The sequence below is a fragment of the Delphinus delphis genome, chromosome 4 (genome assembly GCF_949987515.2).
Source record: "Delphinus delphis chromosome 4, mDelDel1.2, whole genome shotgun sequence".
NCBI classification, from domain to species: domain Eukaryota; kingdom Metazoa; phylum Chordata; class Mammalia; order Artiodactyla; family Delphinidae; genus Delphinus; species Delphinus delphis.
The window spans coordinates 65,750,128-65,773,625 of record NC_082686.1 but is presented as its reverse complement, the minus strand read 5'-3'; the positions used below and the strand labels follow the sequence as shown (position 1 = coordinate 65,773,625).

The window sequence follows — 23,498 nt, the reverse complement described above, 5'->3', positions numbered from 1 at the left end:
CACTGACTCCTGGCTGCAGCACCAAGAGCCCTTTCATCCACACAAAACTGCTTTTTTGCAGAAATTGATGAGCTGATCCTGAAATTCATGCAGAAATACATGGGATCTTGTATTAGTTTTCTAGGGCTTCCATAGCAAAGTATCAAAAGCAAGGTGGCTTAAAACAACAGAAATTTATTGTCTCACCGTTCCAGAAGCTAGAAGTCCAAAATCAAGATGTTGGCTGGGCCATGCTCTCTGATAGCTCTAAGGAAGAATCCTCCCTTGTCTCTTCAGGTTTCTGGTGTTTGCTGACAGTCCTCTGTATTCCTTGGCTTGTAGACGCATCACTCCATTCACCTGGATGTCTTCTCCATGTGTGTCTTCACATTGTCTGCCCTCTATGTGTTTGTCTGTGTTTCCAGAATACCCTTTTTTATAAGGACACGAGTCATTGGATTAGGGGCCACCAGAATAACCTCATTTTAACGTGATTACTTCTGTAAAAACCCTGTTTCTAAATAAGGTCACATTCTGAGGTACTGAGGGTTAGAACTTGCATGTGTCTTTTGGGGGGGACCCAATTCAATCGATAGCAGCCTCTTAGTAGCCAAAAATATCTTGAAAAGAAAAAGAACAAAGTTGGAGGACTTATACTTACCAATTTCAAAACTTACTACAAAGTTACAGTAATCAGACAGTGTGGTACTGGCATAAGGATTGACATATAGATCAATGGAATAGATTTGAGAGTTTAGAAATAAGCCCCTACATTTATGGTCAGTTGGTTTTGAAAAGAAGTGTCTTTTCCACAAATGGTCTGAGACAACTCGTTAACTACACACAAAAAGAATGAAGTTGAATTCCTACCTCACACCATATGTAAAAATTGTCTCAAAATAGATTAAAGACCTACATGCAAGAGCTAAAACTGTAGAACTCTTAGGATAATAAAACAGTAATAAATCTTTGTGACCTTGGATTAGGCAATGGCTTCTTGCATATGATATCAAGAGCACAAGTAACAAAAGAAAAGGTAAATTGAACATTATTAAAAATAAAAACATTTACGGTTCAGAATACCAAGAAAAAGAAAAGACTGTTTTCTTGGGAGAAAATAATTGCGAATCATATATCTGATAAGGGACTTATATCTAGAATATATAAAGAACTCTTATAACTCAATAATAAGAAAGCTAAGTAACCCAGTGGCCCATAAACACATGAAAAGTTGCTCAACATCATTAGCCATCAGGGAAATCTAAAGAAAAACTACAAGGAAATACTACTTCACATCTGCTAGGATGGCTAGAATAAAAATGTCAGATAATGTTAAGTGTTTGTGAAGATGTGGATAAATTGGAACCCTGATACTCTGTAGGTGGCAATATAAAATAGTGCAGCCACTTCAGAAAACAATTTGGTAGTTCTTTGAATGTTTACACGTAGAGTTACCATATGCTCCAGCAATTCCGCTCCTCGATATATACCCATATGTTCATGTACATGAATGTTCATAGCTTCATTATTCATAGTAGCCATAAAGTAGCAACACCCAAATGTCCATCATCTGATGAATGGACAAAGAAAATGGGGACTATCCATACAATGGAATATTATTCAGTAATTTTAAAAAATCATATCAATACATAAAGAAATCAAAGTACCTCAACATGGATGAACCTGGAAAACATTGAAAGTTAAAGAAGCCAGCCACAAAAGACCACATGATTCCATTTGTATGAAGTGTCTAGAACAGACAAATCTGTAGATAGAAAGTAGATTAATATTCCTAGGGCTAGTAGGGATGGAGGGTTGGGGGGATGATGGCTAAGGGGTGTAGAGTTTCTCTTTGATGTAATGAAAATGTTCTGAAATTGATTGAGATGATGGATGCAGAAGCCTGTGAATATACTAAAAGTCACTGAACTGTACACTTTAAATGGGTGAATTATATGTGATGTAAAGTATAACATAACAAACCTGTTTTAAAAAATGCATTTAAAAAAGTAACATTTAAAAAGTTCATATTGTCATTTTATAAGACTAGGGACCCTTCATTGTAGGGAAACATCACATGAAAATTTAAATAACATAAGAGATGCTATAAAATAGAAATATGTAAGTTATAGGTCAGTGTTGTTCAGTAAAGATATACTGTAATGCCGTGGAGTGGCTAGGCCCGTGAGCCATGGCCGCTGAGCCTGCATGTCTGGAGCCTGTGCTCCGCAACGGGAGAGGCCACAACAGTGAGAGGCCCACGTACCGCAAAAAAATAATAATAATAAAATAAAATAAAATAATATATATTGTAAGGCACACATATAATGAAAAATTCTAAAAGCCACTTTTAAAAAAAGAAATGGATGGGATTAATTGTAGTAATATATTTTATTTAACCCAATATATAAAAATATTCACATTTTAACATGTAATACATATAAAAGTTATTGAGATATTTTGCATTCTTTTTTTTATATTGAGTCTTCAAAACGTGTTATGTAATAACAGCACGTCTCAATTCAGACTAACCACTTTCAAGTGTTCAGTAGCCTCATGTTGTTGGTGACTGTTGTGTTAGCACAGATAGAGACAGTCAGTGTGACTCCAGAGGATGAATAATCATTGTAGTTTAGAATGGTTAGGACAGGTCACAGAGGAGATGGAGCTTCAGTTTATTTTGCTCACTCATTCATTTATTGAGTCAGTCATTTATTCATCCAAGAAATGTTGAGCTCTTTTATGAAAACTGGTGTAAAATGCAGACCTGTCTTATCTCCTTGTGGACAGTACATTAAACAGTTAATTATACAATTATTTAATTAGAATTGGTTAAGAGTAGTTAGTGGAAAGAGCATAGGCTTAAAGTTAATTATTCCCTGTGAAACAACGGATGATGATAACTGCATTGTGGGGTTGGTGGGAGTAAGTGAAATAGGATATGCCCAACACTGTACTTGTTGCCAAGTATTTAATAAATACTGCTCTTCTCTTTCTTTGTTCCCACTTTATCCTCTGTCCCTTGTTGAATGCATGCATCAGGGCATGGGAAAAAGAAGCTTAGGATGTGGCAGAGTCAAAAAACAAGCAGGCTACCCAGGGACTTAAATGAGCTCTTACCTTCTTCTTTTATCCTCAGCCTTCTTTCACTACACAGTCCTGCTTCCTAGACCCAGAACTCAGGTTTGTACTATTAGTACTAAGGCCTATTTAACCAGTGTTAAATAGGTTTTTATGGACTGGATTAAGAACATAAATTATTGCTTTTTCTGTAAATTTTAATGTTTCAATCCAAACAATTCTATGAGTGAAAATTTGGAGCTCTGCCTGCTAAATTTATTATCTTTTGCTTATTCAGATAAGAAAGTGTTTCAAAAATATTTTGAGAAGTGTTGAAATAAAATTATTATTATTATTTTCTGCGGTACGCGGGCCTCTCACTGTTGTGGCCTCTCCCATTGCAGAGCACAGGCTCCGGGTGTGGAGGCTCAGCGGCCATGGCTCACCGGCCTAGCCGCTCTGCGGCATGTGGGATCTTCCTGGACCGGGGCACGAACCCGTGTCCCCTGCATCGGCAGGTGGACTTTCAACCACTGTGCCACCAGGGAAGCCCTAAAATTATTTTATTTTTCAAAAATTCAGACTTCCCATTACATTTCTGAGCACTCTGATCCTTGTAATTTTTACATTCTAAGATCTCAAAACTTTACCATACTTTTTTACAGTAAGAATTATTAAATCTAGTTAAATACTAAAGTTAGTTACATTAAGTTTGAGATGAGTTGTAGTGACATTATTATTGTATGTTGAACACTGGATTTAGGTTGGGCAGATCTTGCTTTCATGTGTGTTAGCTATATGGTTGTAGTAAGTCAGTTCATTCACTGATTGTCGATTCATTTGAAAGATATAGTTTGAATATTTAATGTGATCAGGACATTATTTGTGTATTTACTTATATTTACAGATTGTGATAAATACTTTGAAGGAAAAGAGCTGGTTACAGTGAGAGGATAATAACAGAGGAAAATTACTTTGTTAGGACGGTCATATAGTAGGCTTCTCTGAGAAAGTGATATTTAAGCTGAGACCTAAAAGAAAAAGAGTCGGCTAGTGGCCTAGAAAAATACCATTCCAGGCACAGGGAAATATCATGTAAGAGTCCTGTGGAGGCAAAGAGCGTTGTGTATCCAATAAATTGAAAGAAGCCTAGTGTGACCTGATGATGGGAGCAAGGGGAAGAATGGCATGAGGTGAGAATCCAACCAGATTTTTGTAGAGTCTTGTATAACATGTTGAACCCTTTCAAGTATTTTAATCAGGGACATGATTTAGACAAGTGTAACACTGAAATGGGAGGTTGAATATAAGGGTCTCTAAAGGTTGAAAGAGAGGTCTGGGCTACAGAAATAAATTTGAGAACCAACAGCTCTCAAATGTTATTAGTAATTTGAATACCATGTAATTAAAGTTCTGGGAATGTGTAAGATAAATTTGGGGAAAGTATAGTGGCAGAAGAGAAAGGAGGTCTAGGACCCAGACCAGAAGACCTCCAGCATTTAGAGGTTTGTAGAGGAGGAAACAGAATAGACAGGAGTCCCTCAATTATAAGCAAGGCTGTATTTTTTTTTTTTTTTTTGCGGGGTGGTGGGGGTTGTTTTGGATGACCAGAGGTTCTGAAATGGAAATAAGGAGCAAGAAGGACATTATTTGAGATGTGTCAAGGAATTGAATCAGCCTCTGTGGGATTTCTGAAAGTAGTGTCCTTGGGGGAAATTATGTTTTCCTTAAGGCCAGCAGATGGGAGTTTGCTGATCAGAGTAAGAATTCAGAGGACATTGTAGAAGGGGAAGTCGAGTTGACTCAGATGAGAAGGATATATAGAGTAGATGGGAGATGAGAGTTAATAGCAAATAAGAGGGGCTTGTATTTCTGGCGAAGACTTAGGTAAACAAGGATATGCAGTGTGATAGATTTAGTCCTTAAAGTTTCTTGTAGGCTGGAGGGATCTATGGCCTTAGTGGTAAAATTTGGACAATTTCAAATAGTTGTTGGGGGAGGAACAGGTTTTTGTTGATGTAAATTGGCTTTAGTACTTTCTAGTTGTACTATGGTGAGGCTCTGGGCTGGCCAGTTCAATTCTTTTATTTATTAAATAGTAATAATACCTCGTTGATTGTTTTATGATTTAAATGAACAGTCACAGAGTGGTTCATAAAAGTTGAATCTGAATACGGATAGCCCTTTAGGAAATCTTTTAAATGTACATCATAATGAGTCATGATTTATCCAACTTATTTTCTTGTCACTCTTTTCTGTATTGAATATAAGAATCAATGCTTAATTGAAAAATAAACATTGGCTATGAGGCACTCAATCCATCTCTTCATAATACTGATTATACTCTATTTTAGAACTAAGGATAAGACATTCAGAAAGTAGGCCTTTGCTCTTTTTTTACTTTAGACAGTTCCTTAAGCGTACTTGGATATTTTAGAACCCAGTGATGAAAATGGTAGATTATAACAGTAATACTTCTATGAAAAGAGTATCTTTTTAGAACTTTAAGCAAATTCATCTTTAAAAAATTTAGATGCTCAATTATAGAGAATTTGGAAATTACAAAGAGGTACAAAAAAGAAAATTTGTCTGTATTCTCACTATCCAGAGAAAAACTCCGTTTACTTTTTGATGTGTTTGTAATATTTTTTTTCAACATTGGGCTCACACAGTATATAGCAGTTTGTAACCTGCTTTTTCATGTAATCATGAGTATTTCCTTGTACACTTAAGTATTCTTTGAAAGTTAATTTTAATGGTTGTTTAATCTGTTCACTGGAGCATTATCGTATTTACCTAGTTATTCTCTTATTTTGGAGTATCTAGATTGGTTTCAATTTATTGATATATATATTGCTTCAGTGAATATGAATGTCTACATAAAGCAATCATTCTCTCTCAGTTTATGATTACTTTTTTTTTAATGTTTATGTTCTTTATTTATTTATTTATTTTTGGCTGCATTGGGTCTTCGTTGCTGTGCACAGGCTTTCTCTAGTTGTGGCGAGCGGGGGCTACTCTTCATGTGGTACACGGGCTTCTCATTGTGGTGTCTTCTCATTGTGGAGCACGGGCTCTAGGCGCATGGGCTCAGTAGTTGTGGCGCACAGGCCTAGTTGCACAGCATGTGGGATCTTCCCGGATCAGGGATCGAACCCGTGTCCCCTGCATTGGCAGGTGGATTTTTAACCACTGCGCCACCAGGGAAGTCCCTCTGATTACTTTTTTCCCCACCATATTCCTAGAAAGGGAAATACTGAGTCAAAGGGTAGGGTTTTGTTGTTGTTTGTCATTGTTGATGCTTTTAAGGAAAAATATACTTAATACAGGATTTCATATTTAAGAATCTATATACATATGTGTATATATTTGTGGGTATGACATTATTTATTGTGCAATTCCAACAATGGTTGGTTTGTTTATGGATTTGGAGACCCCCTTGCAATAACAGATTCTACAGGGTCTCTTTGGCTCAAATGTTGCGACTACTACTGGAGATTATATTATATATAAACCTTCACTTCTCTCTCACACCTTATCTTTCACTGCTCTTACTCCAGCAGATACCTTCTCATTGCCCCTAACAAATACTCCTTCTTCATTAAGTGAACTTTTTTTCTAACATTCTTGCTTGATATTTGGGAACAATTTTAAGACGTTTTAACAGTTTTAAGATATTAATTCTCGAACACTGGGAGTGAAAGTGTAAATTGATAAAACCTCTAGAACTCAGTAAGAGCTAATTGTGTTTGAGGATGCCTAGTTTTATTGTATCCTTGTTAACCTCGAGTGTTTACTTTTTATTTTTTAATATTTGCTAATTTGCTGGGTATAAATGATAGCTATATTTGGGGGTAGGAGGAGTGACTGAAATAGTAACTTCTTTATTTCCCAACCTGTAACTGAATAAAAATTGGAAGGTGAGAATTAGGTTCTGAAACCTAGTGTTTGAAATTTATCCTCTTCATCTGGCTGCCATGAAATCATATACTTTAAGACCCAAAAAGGATCTAAAAGCTCATATTTATTCACTCCTTTCAGTTTACAGATAGGGAAAGTGAGGTTTAGAAAGGAGCTTCCTTGACTTTGCCAAAGTCATAAACCAAACAGTGGTACAAAAAAGCTGGCTTGTTTTTTCATAGCTAGTCTGTTGGCTTTTCTGCAAACATCCCCTGCCCCCCCACCCCCGCCCTTGTAGGTGACTAATTTTTTTCTGTTTGGATGCCTGATAGAATCTTTTTTACCCTTTAGTTTAACCAGGATATTTCAACCATTCTGAGTCAGTTCTTTCTGGTATACACCATAACTTTTTGTCCTGCAGATGTAGTTTGCTCAATTTCAAGGAAATTTGTATCTTTGAATACGTTTTCTACTCATGTGTTGGAATCCATTCTTGGAACAATAATTATCATTTTTGTTCTCCACATTTATTATCTGCTCAAGAATTACTTTAATCTCTTCATTGATTCCCTCTGCATTACTATGATTTCCTTTCCCCCTTGCATTAATTTTTCACCAAGTCTCTCCTGTTCTTTGCTGTTTCTAGTTTATTAGATCTGTGGTTGTTTTGCTAAGCTAAGGAACAAATAGAGAACTGTGGTAGGCTGAAAAATGAGCCCCCCAAAGATATCCATGTCAAACTTTAGCAACCTGTGAATGTTACCTTATTTGGAAAAAGGGTTTTTGCAGATTGCAGGTAAATTAAGGATCTTGAAATGAGACCATCCTAGATTATCCTGGTAGGATCTAAGTCCAACTGACAGATGTCCTTATGAGATACACAGAAGAGAGCAGACACACAGAGAAGGAGGCTATGTGACCATGGAGGCAGAGATTTGGAATCATGTGTCCACAAGGCCACAATGCAAGCAACGTGGACAGCTACCAGAAGCTAGAAGATGCAAGGGATGGGTTCTCTCCTACAGCCTACGGAGGGAGTGCAGCCATACTGACAGCTTGATTTCAGACTTCTGGTCTCCAGGACTGTGAGAATAATTTCTGTTCTCTTAAGCAGCCCAGTTTTTGGTAATTTGTTACTGCAGCCACAGGAAACTAATACAAGGACCAAAATAATTTTTCTTTTTAATCTTTCTGTTGTTTTATGACCTTATCTTTGGACTCTTGTTTTAATTACTTTCTTTTTAAGTTCTCACTATTGGAAGGAATTTTTTTCCTGTTCTTCCAGATAAGTGTTTGATTTGGCTTTTGCATGTTTTTCCTGTAGTGTGTTTGTGTCAGTTTTTTTCAACTTTCTTATGGTTAAATTGGGCAGCTCTTTCCAGATCTTTTGTTTTGATACAATATCTATCAGTGAATTCTTTCTTTTGCACCTTAGTTTGGACATCTTTGTCTTCTACTAATGTGGCCATTGTTTTTCAACCACTCTTCTGTAGCCTGAGGGGTATAGTAGGTAAAGAAGTCTATTAACCAGTGTAATCCTTTCTGAGCATTTTTTCCACCACTAAGCCATGGGTACATTCCATTTTTGTGGGCTTCTGTTTTTTCCCTCAATTTAGTATAATCTTGAAGACATCGGCCTTTTCAGCTTTTGCTGAGGTTCACCTGTGGTGTGTAAGGGGCTTTCGGGGGTAAAAAAATTAGCTGCGGACTTCTCCTGGACCCTCCCTCCCCTACCTTGCCACTCCCAACTCCATAGCTGCCTATGGCATTTTCATGTTCTACTTTTTACCATATTGAGGAGTATCATAGAGAGTTCTCAATACGTTGTCTTTTCACCATTTTCCTTCAGAATTGCTTTTAGACGTATGAGCAGTGTTAGGAACCATGCCGTAGTGTATTATTTTCACTGATGGTCATTGTTTTTCTAGAGGTAGCCTGCCAAAATGTCTAATTTTATAAATAATCTGCTTAATTAGAAACCATTCATCTCTCAGTGACATCAGTTTCATTTAAAGTATCTGATAGCTAAAGTAGTTAAACTACCTGTTTTTGCTGTAAAGCCAAAGTTGGGGAGATAGTGGATCTATTCTTCAAATGACCATTTCTGAGTTGCAGTGAATATATACTGAGGTATCAGACAAGAAGTCATTTAATTCAATCTAGTGATACTGAAATGGTTTACAAACCTGCTTAGTAATACAGCTCCTGGCCTCTTCTCCAATCCCCTGCCTCCATTCTTTTTTGCTCACTTAGCTCTAACCACGCTGCCTTGGGCTTTGGGTGCCCCCACTTTTAGAGAGTATGTATTTTCATACTGTAAAATTCACTCATTTAAATGGTACAATTCATTTATCTTTAGTTTGTTTACAGGGTTGTGCAATCATCACCACAATCTAATATTAGAACATTTCCCTCATCTCGCAAAGAAATCTCTAACCCATTAGCAATCATTACCTATCTTCTCCCCCACGCCCCTCCCCAACCCTAGGCAACCACTAATTTACCTTCTGTAGATTTGCTTATTCTGGACATCTCATGTAAACAAGATCATGCAATATATTGTCTTTGTGACTGACTACCCTTCTTTTAGTCCCCTATTTTCCTGAACTCCTTCAATGTCTTTCTTTTAACATGCCTTTATTATCTTTTCCCATCCTGTTGTCCCTCCCCCCTTCACAATTCTTCAAATTTCAACCAAAATATATCACTCTCTCTAGGTGACCCAACCCTAATTAGGTTCTAGATCCTCCATCATGGGCTTCCTTGAATCCTGTAGTTCTCTTTTACATACTCTTACCTCATTTGTTATATAACTGGATAATTATTTGTATAAATAATCTTTGCTTTTCTCACTAGACTCTAGGTCCATGAAAGCAAGGAGTTAGTTGTTTGTTGTTGAATTTCCACTGTCTAGTCTAGGAAGAAATAACTACTTGGATGAATACATTCAGGTGCTCAACCCAGTGAGAGGGGGGAAGTTTTTAGAGAAGAGAGGGAGGGTATTAATTGTGTGTATTAACTCTCAGTGTAACAACACTACTCATAGTTGAAAACGTAAGCTGAAAAATTAGAAAATTAGTGGTAAATTAGGCTTTATGTACATGTGTTGGACATAAGCATTGTCTATTACACTCTCCCAGAAATATGACTTGAGAAAATCTGTCACTAAAGGAAAGCTTAAGATGTTAGTGCCAGGTTAATTTCTGGAGTCCATTTATGTTGTTGACTAGATTATGTGGAATATTTATCCTACCCAAGAAGTGGAATAGCCCAACTAAAATATTCTCTCTTAAAATTTGGAGTCAAACATTTCCAAGGACATTTGTAAATTATGGGTTCTGTTGTCTCCTTGGGACACAGTTTATTGCAGGAGCATGTTGCTTCACTTGCTTTGATGGATATATTAATGAATTTGTCAAGGTTCAACTGCTGTTATTGGTCTCTGAAGTCCACTATTTCTTCTCTATTTGTTATAGTACCTGGATTGTTTGGTACATTTGTTCTTTTCTCCCTTAATGTTTATTTGCTCCTTTTTGGATAATGCAGGGGCCTGGGGCAAAGATATGTGACTATGGGTTGTGTGTATGGGGGTCTCAAAAATAGGGGGAAATAGTATATTTCTCCTTGATGAGATTTAAAGTAACATTTTAAGAGTAATAGTTCACATGGCTTTCTGTTGACCTTGTTGATCTACAAGATCATAAGTTGCACAAGACTGTTTACCAAATCAAATCTCTGAAGCCTTAAACTCTGTCTCTACCGTTAAGCTCTTCTGTGGGTTCGTAGTTTCATTTTTTTATAATGGAAACTGGTGAGAAAGTATGATGGTGCTACAGATACTTACTTGATAATTAACTTTTATTACAGTGTATTTCATCTGTGAAGCATGAATGTGCACAGAATGGAGGGCTGTATTGGATGGAGTCTTGAAGGGAATCAACTCAGAAATGTCTTCATTGCAGTCTTGGTCCTGTTATTTGTATATATTTGCACCAGAATGTTTTTAAAAAGATTTTTGGAACTTCGTTTCTTGTTAAAGTTAATTTCATAATCTGGGCAGCCAGTGGTACCTTTTCCTGTTTGGCCTTTTCTTAGAAGCAGATTGATCTGTTAGTAATGGAGTCGTCACTTGGAGTTAGAATAGCTGTTTTAATGTGGTCCCTCTTAATAGTTAGTGATTTCCAATGAGTCTCTTAACTTCCTGGAGTCTCAGTTTCCTCATCTGTGAAGTAGAAGTAATTTCATGAACTTCACAGGATTATTAAGGTTAAGTAAGGTATTATGTGAAAATAATTAGTAAGGTGTCTGGCTCTATTATGTTACAGGAAATACTGAACCCAGATTTTGAATAAATATTGAATCCAGATTTCATTAATAAATAAATAACTAAATTCTCTTTGAACAGAAAACTCCATGAAGGAAGGGTTCTTATTTATCTTATTCATTTTTGGGGACCCCAGTTCTTAGCACAATACCTATTTAGTACACAGAGAATGCTCATGTTTTTAAAAATAAATTTATTTATTTTTGGCTGCGTTGGGTCTTCGTTGCTGCGCACAGGCTTCTCTCTAGTTGCGGCGAGCGGGGGCTACTCTTTGTTGTGGTGCATGGGCTTCTCATTGCGGTGGCCTCTCTTGTTGCGGAGCACGGGCTCTAGGCGCTTGGGCTTCAGTAGATGTGGCATGTGGGCTCTAGAGTGCAGGCTCAGTAGTTGTGACGCACGGGCTTAGTTGCTCCGTGGCATGTGGGATCTTCCTGGACCAGGGCTCGAACCCATGTCCCCTGCGTTGGCAAGCAGATTCTTAACCACTGTGCCACCAGGGAAGCCCCGATAATGCTTATTTAAGCATGTGAAGAATTAATCAATAACAATGTATGTGAAGAAAAATTCAACTGCATCTTCTTTTTCTGTTCTCAAGATTTTTGAAACTTTCTACAGTTAGCCTACTGTGTGCCATTAATGTGAGAGAATACTTACAAACTAGAAAGGTTGTATGTAACACAAACACATATGAGAATATTTTATAAAGCCACACACAGATGATTTATTAAAATACAAGTACTTGAAGTATAGGATTACATTTCTGTCTCTCTTGTTCTCATTTTAAATGGTACTCACTTTCCCATTGACTTTAGAGTATGTGTTCCAGTGCTTCTGTAGATTGTGGGGGTATGGTATAAAAAAGGAACTTAGCCAGCAGTCACTGTTAATAGGCTTACGCTGGTCCTGTCCTGGTTTATCATTGGATCATGTAGGTAACAGTAGGAGATGACAGAGACCATCTGAAAAGGCAAGGTTAGCAAGGTAGGTGTTTCCCAAGGACGAGAGTTCTTTTTCTTTAAGTCCTCTTAGGCTTCTTACATTATACGTTAGGAGTCAGCAGTGTGAGAATTACTCTACCCTGGCATGGGGGTGTCCCAGCATGCTCTTCTGTGACCCACTAGTAAGAGGATCAGCCATACTTCTTAGGCAGTGGCAATTGAAGCCAACTCTTATTATAGTCCCACTGAGTGTAAGACTGTGTCATTTCAATGCTCTTTATTTAACAGAGCCCAGTTAGCTTCTCTTGTAGCAGAGCTTTGTGAGGAGAAATGCAGAGTGGACTCTGCTTTGTGAATTGACCCAGTTGATCTGTCATTACTCTTCCTCCATGGAAAGATGGGCCTGGGACTTGTCCTATTTAAATGGCATTGTTCTGTTCTCTAAAGTCCATTTTTGTGGGCAGAGTACTGGGGAATGTTGTCAGCTTTTGGAGGAAGGAAGAAAGGGGTAAATATGAAAACCAATATGGATTTGATTCCAAAGGATTAGCATCAGTTGGGACAATGCTATTTAATATATTTTTCTCTTAGGCATATTTATTAACTATAAACGTAGTGTTATTACTCATGTAGTTATAAATGTAATCTAAAAATTAATTAACCACTATTTGAAAGTGTATGGTGTTCCTTATGGAAATGGAATTGACAGAACTCTTATTACCTGGTTATTTTATTTTTCATAGTTAAGGAGATTCTTGTAAAGTTCTTAGGAGGTACCCTATCTCATTTCCACTTTAACAGTTTAACAAGTTAAACTGTAACATTTTATGTTTATTTTCCTCCCAGATTATACAGAATAGTCTTAGCCTGTAAACAGATTGTGTTTTAAAAGTTCATCAGTTGTTTTGGAACTCAAAACATACTTTTTCACTGAAAGTTTTGTAAATATGTGAAATAAAAATAATTAGGTTCCCAGGCTATCCTACAAAAGCCTAACTAAGCCATAATTAGCTCAGATATCTACATACTATAGTGAAAAATAATAGAGAATAATAATATTCTCTATATTATATTATTACTGATAATATAATATCATATTATAATATTATTTTAGTAAAACTAAAACCCCCCCTAAAAATTAGTTTTGAAAAATTCTTCCAAATGCTGGTACTACTAGATTGATAAAGGGATTTAATCTGAGGGAGATGAGAAGTAGATAGAGACTATGGGAAACTGACATCTTTCTGGGTACTTTCAGGAGCTTAATAGATGGATGGGATTGGCTTTTTAACTCATGGCTTTACTTTCTCTTGATACTGGTGTAAGAGCAGAAGTGCTATCCTTTTGCTTACCAGCTGTGGTTAAGGTTGCTTTTTTAGTTCTTGAGTGGAATGAAGTGATAGGGAAAAGAAAGGGAGAGAAAGTTTCTTTTGGCAACTACAACTTGAAAACAGACAGAAGGTGAAGTAACCTAGGATGTCTGTTGTCTGAGGTGGATTTAATTGACATAAGAATAATGCAAGTGTAAGGGAGTGGGGGGAGAGTATAACAATGTGAATGATTCCTGTTCTGGGAGAGAGAAGGTGATAATAAGAAAGTGTGTTGAGTTAGACAACCTTGTGTTGGTCAGTAACTGGTGCTGGGTACCTTTGGAAGCTGTTTAGAACTGGGAATGAGGAACAGTGTGCTAATTTGGTATTTATATTTGCACATATTTCAGAGTTGGTTTTTCATGATGTGGGACAGCATCTACCACCAAATATTACATAGATTTGGGGGTATTTTTTAAAATAAATACAATTATCATTATTAAGCAAATATGCTGTTATCTTTACATTTATGAAAAGTGAAATATTGTATGTTAATTATGTTAACATGTAATGGGTTTATTTTTGTTATTTCTGTTATTTTTAAATGAATTAATAAATCAGTATTTTTAAAACTTAAAAAAAAAGGGAAATATTGTAATTCAGCCAGATCAATAGGAGATTCCTAAAACTGTGTAATGTAGAGAGATTTAGTCTTCATATTTCTTTTTTGTTTCTTGATTAGAAAAATCATGCTTCCCTGCTTTTTCTGTCCTCAGTAGGTTTCTTATTTAGAATAAACCACACAAACCCCCCGCCCCCGCAGACGTGCCCCCACCAAAAAAAAAAAGGCAGGAAATGTTTCTTCTGTTCCTGCAAAAGTAGCAGCTATCGTTAACCAGTGGATTATTATTTTGTATTGTGATGAATCTGTTCAAGCACTTAAATTTTTGCTATCAGGTCACTGATTTGATTTTCCTCAGAGGAATTCTGACTCTCATTTTACTCATTTTAGATAGCCTTATGTATCAGGTAGCCTTATGTCTCAGGCAAAACGAAGCAATTTTTTATTGAAAGTATTTTTGCAGTTTATATTAAAATGTGTGAGGGGACTTCCCTGGTGGCGCAGTGGTTAAGAATCCGCCAGCCAGTGCAGGGGACACGGCTTCGAGCCCTGGTCCGGGAAGATCCCACATGTCGTGGAGCAACTAAGCCTGTGCCCCACAACTACTGAGCCTGTGCTCTAGAGCGCACATGCTGCAACTACTGAAGCCCGCATGCAGCAATGAAGACCCAAACGAAGCCACAAATAAATAACTAAATAAATAAAAATTTTAAAAATGTGTGAGGATGCTTAAGTGGTACTGTTGGCTGAGTTATTTTTATGGATTTATTTTGGAAAAAAATAAATGGCTTGGTTTGCTTCCATTTTTATAGGCATTGGAAAGTGTGTTAAACTTGGGAATTGGACGACCTGGGCAATTTTGCTTATCTTTTGAGCTTCAGTTCTACAGTTCATTATTGGTTCTACCTCCCCCATAGGACTGTTGCCTGGATAAAGTGAGGTTATGGGTCTAAACATGTTCATAAACTATCAAGTGCTCCACAAATATGTTATTGGTGAAGATGATGTGTGGTGATCATGGTTGGTCCCAGGGAAAATTGTCAAACCACTGAATTTGTCTTTGCATTTTCTTCTCAGTCTACTGAGTGACCCAGTCCTTTTGAGAGATTACAGAGTCTTGTATCATTTTAGAGGAGGAATTAGAGGTACTTGTAGTGACTTTAAGAATTTTAGCAGATTTCAAAGTTTAGTGGAATCCTATAGGAAGCTGTTCACTTATAAATGAGCAAATATTTTACAGCCTGCTACGTGCATAGGCATAAAATGGGTTACAGCAATAAAAGTGTGATAAACTTGATTGTTGCCCTCATGGATTGGATATAGTTGTTAAATTGTAATTGATAAAGCACATGGGACCAACCTAGAGTAACCAAGTCTTCTGGGAGAAAACAGATCCTGCCCTTCCCCTCTTTCCTTTACTGCTGTTTGAAATATAGCATAAAATTTTAGGTTAATAACTTCTTTAAAATGCATATAAAAACACTTGTAAATTTGTATGCTGTGCTGTTGGAAAAGCAGTTTGGATTTAGGGGTGGAGATAACTTTGGTGCGTAGTTCAGGAGAAAGCAAGACTGAGTCAGGGTTTTGGGTTGTCAGAAGGTAATATTGAGTATTGAGGGGATGTGTGTCAGGCCAAGAACAGACGTAATCCATTAAAAAGAAATTATAGAGTGCTGATTTTAATATTACGCTCACTAAAGACTAGAATAAATTATATCAGCTTTGTGAGAGCTATTTTTTGGCTTTCTTCTGGATTCACAGCTGTTCAATACTGAAGTTGCCAGAAGTGTGATCACTGCTTAGTGAGTCATTGTGTTTCTTAAAGTAATTATTTGTTTCTTTAGTTTAAGTGTTTACCGTTTACTCTTCCCACCCATGTATGGTATACTGTTTCTTTGGTAATATGGTAAACTTCCTCATTAAGAAAGATTTTAATGTATTTGTCTACTTTCTCCCTGCCCCAAATTGGTCACTTTTTGTAAATCAAGCAGATAAGCATGTTTAAGACTTAAAGATTCTAATGTTAATTCCTAAAAGCCAAAGCTCTTTAGACACATGCTGCAAGCCTTTTAGACTTCCATGGGAAATAAACCTGTTTCTAAAATATTGATACATCTTGATACTGTTTCAAGTGAAGGCTTAAGACCAAGTGAAATGTTTATTAATTTTGGGTTTGGTTTAATTTTATTCCAGTTCACTTGAGTTAGAAAAAAGGAAAAAATGTGCTTGATTCCAGTTCATAGTTCATTAATAAAATAATATTTAAATTCAGACTGTTGAAAATTAGCATGGTTCATTCTGGTTTTTGGTTTAAAGTAAAATTTGGGTTTTAAGAGAAGAGTTAAAATTTGAGTAAATTAAAATTAGTTCAAAAGGAGTATAGATAACTTGAAGTAAGAGTTTTGCATCAGAATCTTCTGTAAAATATTTAAAATTTTCAGTTTTGCTGAAAATAGAAGGTTGATTTTAGGACCTTAATCCCTGTGTGTTATTTTCATGGCATAGTCTTAAGCAAAGTAGTAGGGTACAGGTTTTAGAGTAAATGGATAGGTCTGAATCCTGTGGGTACACTTTGTTGAAGGGGTTACTTTGGGCAAATTACCAATGAACCTTTCAAACATCCTAGTTTCTCCCATTTGTTAAATGATTATCTGAGTACATCACAAAGTTGTACGAATTAAATGGTATTATGGTTCTTTCTCACAATATGGTAGCTAGGGGCTTCCCTGGTGGCACAGTGGTTAAGAATCCCCCTGCCGGGCTTCCCTGGTGGCGCAGTGGTTGAGAGTCCGCCTGCCGATGCAGGGGACACGGGTTCGTGCCCCGGTCCGGGAAGATCCCACATGCCGCGGAGCGGCTAGGCCTGTGAGCCATGGCCGCTGAGCCTGCGCGTCCAGAGCCTGTGCTCTGCAACGGGAGAGGCCACAACAGTGAGAGACCGGCGTACAGCGGGAAAAAAAAAAAAAAAAAGAATCTGCGTGTCAATGCAGGGGACACGTGTTCGAGCCCTGGTCCGGGAAGATCCCACATGCCGCGGAGCAACTAAGCGCGTGCGCCACAACTGAGTCTGCACTCTAGAGCCCCGCGAGCCACAGCTACTAAAGCCCGCATGCCTAGAGCCCGTGCTGTGCAACAAGAGAAGCCACCGCAATGAGAAGCCCGCGCACCATGCTGAAGAGTAGCCCCCACTCGCCGCAACTAGAGAAAGCCGTGCTCAGCAACAAAGACCCAACTCAGCCAAAAAAAAAAAAAAAAAAACAGTGGTTGCTAGAACTGCATTAAGAATCATTGGGGCGGGGGGCTTATTAAAAATACAGTTTCGGGCTTCCCTGGTGGCGCAGTGGTTGAGAGTCCGCCTGCCGATGCAGGGGACACGGGTTCGTGCCCCAGTCCGGGAAGATCCCACATGCCGCGGAGCGGCTGGGCCCATGAGCCATGGCCGCTGAGCCTGCGCGTCCGGAGCCTGTGCTCCACAACGGGAGAGGGCACAACAGTGAGAGGCCCGCGTACTGCAAAAAAAAAAAAAAATACAGTTTCTGCCCTACTGCAGATTTACTGAGTCTTTCTAGTGGTGAAATTCTAGACTCTTCATTCTTAGTAAACTCTCCCAGGTGACTCTTACGTCCACTGTGAGTGGTGCTTCCAAACTGTAAAATAGTACTCAAGGAATATACTTATATATGTATTGATGTAAATTGAGCTTCAGACCTCAGAGATGTCCCTTGCCCAGTTCTTATCCATTGCTGCATATTGATGCTCTGAAGAAACCAAAATTACTTGGAAAAGGGTTATGAACAGAGTAATTCTCCTACCTGTAAATAGATACACATGTGGCAAATTGTGTTATTTGTTTTGGCTGCTTGTTGTTGCCATGTTTTTAGTAAACCTTCCATTCTGTTTTGCTATTTTTAAGGTTTCTATATACCTTGTCCCTAGGGATTTGTATCTGATCAATGGCAAGTGCAAGAAGTTAAAACACTACTAACTGTTTAGCAGGAAGTAGTCATTTCCCAAATCCTAATAATTCTGCTCGAGTGATTTTTATATAAATTCAAGAGCAGACATTTGCTGGGCCACCTGCATTGTGCTGAACTCTCTGCTAATAAGTACTAGGGAAATAAATCTAAATGATTTAGGTAATGTCTGGCTTTCCTAAGAGCTCATAGTCAAGTGGGGGGCTCGGACTCTTAATAATTATAGAACATTGTGATCAGCACTGTAGTAGGGCATGTACCTGGTGGTAAAAGAGCATAGCAGAAGAATTTTTTTTTTCAATTCCCACTACCAATAATTCTTCAGAGAAACTATAATTTATTGAGCACTCACTATATGGCATGTACTTAAAAAACAAAACAAAACAAAACTGCTTAACCTGTGTTATTTAATCATTACAACAACCCTATGAAGTAGCAGCTATTTACATTTTATAGATACTAAGTGGTAGAATACGTGATTCAAACCTTGGTCTGACTTCAGAGCCCATATTAACACCATTATGCCTCTCTCTAAGGACAAAAATGACTGATTTGTTTTTCTTAAGATTAATTTTATGGTTCTTCAGAATTGATGCTTGTTAATCATTTGGCATGGTATCTGCCTGTGATTGAAAATGTGGTATTATTGCACTATCAAGGACTTGGGAGTCTTTTCTGTCTCACCTTTATCCTCTATCACCCTATGTTTTCCTTTCATTTCTAGAAGTGATATACAGGAAAACATCTCCAAAAGCCAGCTCATGTATAACATCTGTCCTTTTTTTTTTTTTTTTTTTTGCCGTACGCGGGCCTCTCACTGTTGTGCCCTCTCCCGTTGCGGAGCACAGGCTCCGGACGTGCAGGCTCAGTGGCCATGGCTCACGGGCCCAGCTGCTCCGCGGCATGTGGGATCTTCCTGGACCAGGGCACGAACCCGTGTCCCCTGCATCGGCAGGCGGACTCTCAACCACTGCGCCACCAGGGAAGCCCCTAAAATTTTTTATCGTGCTGTTGACATTAGGATTGATTTGACTGATTCAGCTGCTTAGTTTGCATTCTCTTTCTTTCTTCATAGTTTTGCTCCAAGTTATGAGAGCAGTTGCACACTCGCTAGAGCTTCCACATCATAGGGTAGAGGCCCTATTTCTGGACAATAATAAGCTTATTTTAGAATTTGTCTAACTCTGATGTTCTGTGGACCTCAGTTCCTTGTTTCTTATTTCTTTTGCTTATTAATTTTTATGTTGTTTTCATGTCTCTAAGCTGTTGTGTTTATTTAGGGGAGGACATCTTGCTTTAATAGAAGTTCCTTAGCCATATACTTAGGATAAAGAGTTATTTGAAGTTTAATTTAAAAACCTGAAAATTTGACAGTGGTCAGTGTTTCCCCTTCAGACTATCTTAATCATGCCTGAAAATAAGGTTTTTTGGTTCTTTTAAGTAATTTATATAATAATATTTTTCAATAGACTGTTATATTGTTTTTGAACATCCATAAACATAGCTATCTGTTATATCTCTTAATGAGAAACAATAGTCAGAGCTAGTTTCCTTACTAATCCTATTGTTAGGTTAAAAAGCTTCATAAAAATACCTTGTATCCTCCTTGTATCATACCGGGTGTGCTGGTTTCTCTGGGCTTTGTAGACTTTTAATTTTCTGCTATTTCTACACGGGAGACATTCTTCTGGAGGTAAAGGAAGATTTAATATAGATAATCGTTGCTGACTTTGTTCAGTTTATTTAGTAGTATGACTTATTAACATCTCTAAAAGTCTCCTAGTTAAAAAGGATCACAGTTGCTTTTTCTCAGCTCTGAATCATTAAGAAATACTAAAATTAGAATGTCAGTGTCAGATACCTCCTAAATATTTACATATGCCCAAAGTGGCCTTTTGGGTTTTGGATGGATCGATTGTTCTGAGGAGTGACTTCAGAAGACAAAAAAATGTAACCACAAGGTGTTGCTGTGTTTGAGAGACTGAGAACAAGACTGCACATATCATTTTGGGATACATATAAGGGGCTTTGTAAAATTGTATTCTGTATTTAACAGCCTTCAATTGAAAGTGGTTGTTCTGTTGCATACCACCTTTCCATTGCTTTATGAGGAGTCTTTTGTGGTTTATATATTTAAGATTTATCCACTGTGCTAAAGAATAGGGGATTTAATTCTATGTTCTAATCAGAATAGGAAATTCATACCACCTGAGTGAATTTTAGTTGTAATAGAGGATCCCAGGAGTTCTCTGGCCAGAATAGAGTGCCTGAAACTGAGCTGTTCCCACTGCTTTGCTGTTGTTGCTCCTGAGAGACAGTGGCATTTTTTAGGGACCAATTTTATTGTAGTTGGTGTGAAGCTCATGATACCATGCATTCTGGGAAATTCAATATTGGGCAAAGTGGTGACTTTTTTTTTTATTTTTTAATGAGGCATGTCTGTTATGAATTCTAGCTTTTCATGAGGATTTTGGTTTCTTGGTAGCAGTGTTTAAAATGCTGCTCTGTTGTTAAGATCCAAAGTTATGCAGTTTCTAGTAGCAAAAGTTAAATTGTTTGAACATCACAGAATCAATTGTTTTATATTTTTGTTTTCCATGCTTTTGCTTTGGGATAACTTTCAAACTAATGTTGCCAAAGTATCTTTGGAAAAAGCTCTTCAGCTATTAATAAATGAATAATTGAGGACTGAAAACTACAAAAGATTATTCATGTATTCTCTTACTATTATTCTGGAACTGACCTTTTTTACATCATATTTTCAGAAACATCTGCTTCTTGGGGGGTGGGGTGGGTAATGGTATATGAAGTCGGTCTTTCAGCTGTAGTAGGAAGGTTGTAAAATAATGGCAGAGGCAGCCTGACGTGAATGAAGAGTTCTTTTACTTAAAGCTTTATGATATTGGACAAGTTAATCTCTCTTACTTTCCTTATTTGCATAGTAAACATGGCCCTCCATTTAAGTATTAGAGTAGATGAAACAATCGGAAAGTTCTTTTGTACAGTGAAATTTTATACAGCTGTTATTTTATTGCTGAGTCAGCAAATTGCAGTGCCAAATGGTGACATGCTTTTCCTTGGCACACTAGCTGCTGACTGTCCCATGCATTACTAATGCTCATACCAAGTCACCCCCGGTGTTACCTTGCCATTCTTTACAGCTCTGCTCTTTCAGATCTCTGATGGAGCAGTCTGAAGAGCTTGGTGATTTCTGAATAAAAATTCCAGGATGCTTAGGCTCAAAGAGCCATTGTTCCTTGTATACCCAGGATTTCCTACTAGTGGGAGAATATAGTCTGTAAGAGTTCTCAGCAGTTTCTCTAACTGCTCAAAAGAGAACAGAGTAAACCTTTTAATTTTTACTAAGATAGTGACCAGAGGTTTTTGTTGTTGTTGTTTGGTTTGGTATCTAGGGTTAAATATTACATTATTTTTCTTCTATGAGGTTAGTATGAATTCAGTGAGCATCTTAAAAATAAAATTGCTATAATGGAAGAGTAAGAGAGAGAAGAAAAAGAAGTGAAGTTTAGTCAGTGAGCCTAAGGACTTACATTGTAGTGAGAATTGGTTTTAGATTTGTCAGGAAAGAGAGAACAAGCATGAAGTCATAATTGCTACTTCACAAAGATTGTAGTCCCTAGAATCTTTGTGTATTCTGGAATCACTAAAAGAACAATTTAAAGCTTCTTAAAATTAAGTGCTAGGTAGTATAGAATGGTTTAGAATAGTTTAAGAATTCCGAGATATGAACTGTGCTTAGTCAAGAAGGAGGTGGCTCTTGAGCTTGAATTGAAGAGTCTTTGGATTGTTACTGGCGAGGAGAGAAGGCAGAAGAGTTAAGGAGATGGTCATGAGTGGGCAGAGACCCCAGAGCTGGAGAGCTAGTTATGAATGAGGCTCAGTTCAGAATGGGTTTGATTTTTCTTTTAAGTTTTGCATCTCTTACCCCCAAATTTAACATTCCGCTATTTCTTTTACCCATCAGACCTTTCTTGGAAAGGCATCATTATTTTCTGAAGAAGAAATAAGACACGGAGAAGCAAAAACTCAAAGCCTTACCTTCCTAAAGGGAGAGTGGTCTGAATAGAGTCAGCATATTTAGACTTTTTCAATTGCACTTATCTTATTTTCAAGTAAAATAAGAAAGCCCTGAGGAAAGAATTAGGGCCTTTAGAGTTGGACAGATAAGGATTCTTTGGTGGGTCCATCATTCGCCTTTTGACTGAACAAATGTAACATTCTTCTCATTATGTTTAATATAGGAACAGTTCTGTCTACTTCATGGGGTTGTTTTCATTAAATGAAGTCATATATATAAACTAAGCATGGTGTCTGGTCTATGGAATGACTGAATAAATGGTGGTTAAAATAATTACTTATAATTGAAACAAATAGTTGAAGTAATACTATGTGATAAACTAAGATGAGCATTTAAAAATAATTTGTAGTAAAGAATATAGTTTACTTGGTATACTTTGGCAATTTTCTCTGTTGAATTCTTTACAGTTCTCATTTATCTATCCCTTATTTCTTTTAGGAGACAAGGATGGCAGCAAGGTGACCACAGTGGTGGCAACTCCTGGGCAGGGTCCAGACAGGCCACAAGAAGTCAGCTATACAGACACTAAAGTGATTGGGAATGGGTCATTTGGTGTGGTATATCAAGCCAAACTTTGTGATTCAGGAGAGCTGGTTGCCATCAAGAAAGTATTACAGGACAAGAGATTTAAGGTAAGACCTTCAGTATTTCATGTATTTTGTTGCTGTCAATACATGTAAATAATTATTTTTTCAGTTGTTTCTCTTTGCTTTAAATTTCATTTATTGAACAAATTTTTATTCAGCTCAACTACTGTAGTGACTTTATTTTGCATTGTGTATTATGTAGAGATAAAATTTACTGAAGATTGCAGTATTTTTTTTGAACTGCTGTGAGTGACATATGTATTCAAAATGCTGTGAAATGTAGATTAAAATTTCTTAATTTCTATTTTAAAATGTGACCTTTCTCTGCCTTGGTTGTCATTGGTGTAGGAGACCAGAGAAACATTACCTGTAGCATATATGATCATTTGGTACAGTTGACTATGCTTCCTCTCTTGAAAAATTTCCTTTGAGTCAGTGATATAACACTATCATTTTTTTCCCCCATAACTGACCTTTCTTTGCTATCTTCTTATGTCTCCCTTTCATCTGCCCCTAGAAAGCAGTACTCCCCACAGTTCAGCTTATTTTTATTTCTTACACCGTCTCTTTAGGGTGTCCTGTACATAGATGGTCAGAGTCACCTGTACGTTATGGTATAGTGGAGAATCAGTGAGACCTGCGCTCTAATCAAGGCTCTGCCATTAACAAGCCATGCAACTCTGTTCCCTTCCCTACTCTTCCCAC

General features: G+C 37.4%; 1 protein-coding gene across 4 annotated transcripts in view; it reads left to right on the top strand.

Annotated features, from left to right (window-relative positions):
- The window catches only part of GSK3B (glycogen synthase kinase 3 beta), a 201,100-nt gene that overhangs the window by 45,657 nt on the left and 131,945 nt on the right, over positions 1–23,498 (top strand). For all 4 annotated transcript variants that reach the window (XM_060010715.1, XM_060010717.1, XM_060010718.2 and 1 more), the window contains exon 2: positions 22,645–22,838. In XM_060010715.1, the coding sequence (XP_059866698.1) occupies positions 22,645–22,838 (194 nt within the window). The remainder of the gene's footprint in view (positions 1–22,644; positions 22,839–23,498) is intronic.